The following is a 4458-nucleotide window of genomic DNA, read 5'->3' on the forward strand; positions in this document are numbered from 1 at the left end:
AAACAATGGCACTGCCAGATAGGCGCCCTGAGAAGTACTCGAGTCATTCCAAGCCGCAATTCTCCTTATTTGGGTTGATTACTGAAGCTCCCAACGCTAAATTCCCAGGAGCCAGGAAATCAGCAGAGCCTGGGGGGGAGCCCTGAGACCCACGCATGCGGAACTACACCTCTCGAGCTATAGCTCCGCGAGGAAGGGGGGCACGAAAGGCCATGCGGCACATGCGCACAAGAGTCCAGGTCAACAAAGACGGCGGTGTGCGCGCGCGCACCGGAGTCAGACGCGGTAGGACGTGCGCGTGCACGGCCACTGGGAGCTGCCAGGCGGCCGAGAGGACAGCCGCAAGGGAGGGGTAGGAGCCTGCGGCCTCTGGAGGAGAAGCAGGGGTTGTGCTGCAAAAGGGGAAGGAGAAAGGGGCGTGGCCGGTGAGCGGCCAGTGCAGGTGCCGCGCTCCGGGGCGCCGCGGACGCGCGACGGGGTCCGTGGCCATCGCCGACGCAGTGGCCGCCGCTGTCGCTTGGTCGCCGTCGGTCTGCGGGAGGCGGGTTATGGCGGCGGCGGCAGTGGGAGCTGTGAATGAGTTCTCCGGCCGGACGACGGAAGAAGAAAGGCTCCGGCGGCGCGAGCAGCCCGGCGCCCGCCAGGCCTCCGCCCCCCGCCGCCGTTCCCGCCCCTGCCGCCGGCCCGGCCCCTGCCCCTGGCTCGCCGCCTAAGCGGAACCTGTCCTTGTACCCGCTGGTCGCCGGCTTCGCCCTGCTGCGCCTGCTGGCCTTCCACCTGGGGCTCCTCTTCGTGTGGCTCTGCCAGCGCCTCTCCCGCGCCCTCATGGCCGCCAAGAGGAGCTCCGGGGCCGTGCCGCCGCAGGCCTCGCCCTCGTCCCCGGCTCCCGGCCCCGGCGGCGAGGCCGAGAGCGTCCGAGTGTTCCACAAGCAGGCCTTCGAGTACATTTCCGTCGCCCTGCGCATTGACGAGGAGGAGAAAGGTACTGGGGGGCTGGCGGGACGTGGCCGAGTGCTCGCCCCGGAGCGCGACACCTGCGTCCCTTTGCTGCGGGAGGGGCCAGTGGACCCCCCCAGACTTGATCTGCCCCGGGAGTCTGGGTCCCCACTGACCAGACCCTCATCTGCGACTCCTGCTTGATCCTTTTTCTTCTGGGCGCTCCAGCTACCTACTTTGTTTCAGGCACCAGCTTCCACCCATAGTTGTGCATTACCCAAGTCACTGTGAGACACGCATGTGTGGGTGACAGTGACAGTTGACCTAGAGTGACCACCTGGGATTCTTTCTAACACTGTAAACAGTGTGTAGCTTTCTCTGAGCTGGGCTTCCAAAGGGTTTTGATACCAAAGAAGCTGTGTATAGACTTAATGAAATCAGAGTTTTGTAGTGTCTGAAAAGAAAAAAGAACAATGACTATTTTGAAAGGGATAGTTGTATATAACTACAGCCAACTTTGGGTTATTTTGAAGTTTCATGAATTATTTTATCAATATTATGTCTTGAATTTTTTTCCTATGAAGTTGTATTTTAGGCGCTGGTTGCTTTAATTCTCACTAAATCTGTATTCCAAGGCAGTCTCTTAAGTTTCTGAATTGACTTAGGTAAGCACGCCTATCATTGTACCCCCACAATCTAAAACAAAGACTTCCGTTTTTCTCTGAAGGTACAGACCCTGTATTTTTCAGGTTTCTTTCAAGCAACATCTTTTAGTCTTTCTGTGTGTCAGGGATTGTGCTGTTCACTGGCTGTGTCCCTTAGTGTCAGCATTTTACAGAGGGAATTAAGGTTGAAGCAGGTGGCATCAAACCTAGGCTGATAGCTAACTTAAAACAGCTGTGGAAAATGCTTAAAACTTCTGTGGAAAATGGTAAGTGAAGTTAGAAAGTTCTAAGTCCTTTTTGAGACAGGTTCTGGCAGGCCTGGAACTCGCTATGTAGACCAGGCTAGCCTGGAATTCACAGAGATTCTCCTGTTTCTGCCTCATGAGTGCTTGATTAAAGGCCTACACTACCATACCAAGCTTAGACATTTTTTAAATTCCCTCTTTTTATTGTCATCTCCAGTATTATTCTTTTTTTTAAATTTTATTATTTTTATGTGTACGCGTGTATTGCCTGCATGTAGGTAAGTGCACCTGTGTCGTGCAATGCTGGCAGAAGACGGTGTCGGATCCCCTGGGACTGGAGTTACAGACAGTTGTTAGCTGCCATGTGGGTGCTGGGATTCGAACCCAGATCTTCTGCAAGAACAACCAAGTGTTCTTAACCGCTGAGACATCTCTCCAGCCCTGACCTCCAGTATTCTTCAAAGAACCTCACTTTCTACCGTGCCTCATGTAGGTACTCATCAGAATTGTCTGCTAGAGAAAATGAGCAGTTTATAGTTCTTTTTTAGTATCTGTCCACTTGCAACACTAGAAACCATTCTAGAATTTGTCTTGTTGAAACTTATTTCCCTTGTGAAAGGGCCTGGGAGTAAAAAAAGAAGATATAGTGAAAGTGGCGGATAATCATGATTTTGGAGTTCAAGGACAGAGTGGAGATTGCGTTCAAGACAGTAAACTTTTTTTTTTTGGTCTTTTTGAGACAGGGTCTCCCTGTACCCTCAGCTGGCCTGGAACTCACTGTGTAGACCAGGCTGGCCTTGAACTCACAGAGATCCACTTGCCTCTGCCTCCCAAGTGACAGGATTAAAGGTGTGCGCCACCACGCCTGGCCCAAGTTATATTCATTTTTGAAAAATGAAATGAAGCTGGGAGTAGTGGTACAAGCCTTTAATCTCAGCACTTGGGAAATTGACACAGGAGGATTGCTATGAGTTCAAGGCTAGACTAGGCTGCACAGCAAGACCTTATTTCAGAAAATAAAAAAGTAAAGTTTGAGTCGATACTGCAATAGTTCTCTTGTATCCGAATTTTTTCCTAAACACAATGAAAACTTTTTGCAGTTTAACTTTAATTCAGTAGTTAAAAAAGAGTTCACATTTGAAGTCAGCCTTTCAGCTATACTTGACAACACAAAACTTATTTCCAAGAGAATTTAATCCTCTTTTTCCACTGCATAAAAATATGTGTGAACAGATAGAATGGATATGTAGTCTTTAAAGACTTATGACTCTTGTAAGCTGTTGAAAGGGTAGCAGTATCTTGTATTACTATCTCTTAGAAACTTGACAGCTTTTTGGGGGGGGGTTCTTTTTGAGACAGGTTCTCCCTGTAGCCCCAGCTGGCCTGGAACTTGCTAGTAGACCAGGCTGGCTTTGAACTCACAGAGATCCCCCTGCCTCTGCCTCCCCAGTGCTGGGACTAAAGGTGTGTGCTATCACACCCAGCTTGACTTAGCTTCTAAATGTTATAATGAAAACCTCCCTATTTCATGAGCTCAAGTAGACTGCATTGGTGCTAATTAATTGCAGCATTTGTATTTTGAATGGTAAATATCAAATTAAATCTCATTTAATAAAGTTACATATAAATGTGGTTTATATAGTGACTTATTTATTTATTATTTTTAGTTTTTGAGACAGTCTCTCTATAGCCCCAGCTGGCCTGAAACTCATTATGTAGACCAGGCTGACCTCAATCTCACAAAGATCTCATAAAGATCCACCTGCCTCTGTCTCTTGAGTGCTGGGATTAAAGGCATGTGCCACCACACCTGGCTTTAGTGACTATTTAAAAGAAAAATATTTATTTTATTTAGTGTGTATGAGTGTTTTGCCTGCATGTATGTAACTGCAATGCCTGCAATGCTTGCAGAGGCCAGAAGCGGAACCCTGGAAGTCTGGAGTTCCAGACAGTTGTTAGCTGCCATGTAGGTCCTGGGAGTGGAACCTGGGTTCTCTGTAAGAGCAGCCAGTGCTCTTAGCCACTGAGCCATCTCTTCAGCCCTGTAGTGACTATTGACTGTTTTTATCTGGTGAGACTTGAACTAGGATTTCACTGTGAAAACTAGGCTAGACTAAAACTGGTAACCCTCTGCTCCTCTAGTGCTGGTGTTACAGCCATGTGCTGCCACACTCAACTTTTACTTTTTTTTTTTTTTTTGTCTTTTTGAGACAGGGTCTCCCTGTAGCCCCAGCTGTCCTGGAACTCACTATGTAGACCAGGCTGGCCTTGAACTCACAGAGATCTGCCTGCCTCTGCCTCCCAAGTGCTGGGACTGCAGGTGAGTGCCACCATGTCCAGCCTGAAACGTTTTTATAAAGGTCTTAGCTTGCCTGAAATGAATCTATTTTGAAAGAGGCACAGCACAGCAAATACTTCTTGCCTAACACAATGATTTGAGAGGTACATTAACACAAGTATTAGATACTTGATTTCAGCTAATTTGAACAACTTGGCATTCCAAGAAATGTGAGAACACTTACTTCCTCTCTCCAATCTGATGTGAGGCATTTCCTCTTTTTTTTTTTTTTTTTTTTTTGAGAAAGGGCCTCCCTGTACCCCAGCTTTCCTGG

General features: G+C 48.4%; 1 protein-coding gene across 4 annotated transcripts in view; it reads left to right on the forward strand.

Moving 5' to 3' along the window:
- Positions 1–317: 317 nt before the first annotated feature.
- LOC103748420 (spastin) overlaps positions 318–4458 on the forward strand; it is a gene marked incomplete at its 3' end in the record, with an annotated part of 54203 nt that continues 50062 nt past the window's right edge. For 2 of the 4 annotated variants that reach the window (XM_029555041.1, XM_029555043.1), the window contains 1 exon segment: positions 318–982. In XM_029555041.1, coding sequence (XP_029410901.1) covers positions 577–982 — 406 coding nt within the window. 4 annotated transcript variants of the gene reach the window in all.

Source organism: Nannospalax galili, unplaced genomic scaffold (genome assembly GCF_000622305.1).
Source record: "Nannospalax galili isolate Female #2095 unplaced genomic scaffold, S.galili_v1.0 scaffold1331, whole genome shotgun sequence".
In the NCBI taxonomy this organism is placed as follows: domain Eukaryota; kingdom Metazoa; phylum Chordata; class Mammalia; order Rodentia; family Spalacidae; genus Nannospalax; species Nannospalax galili.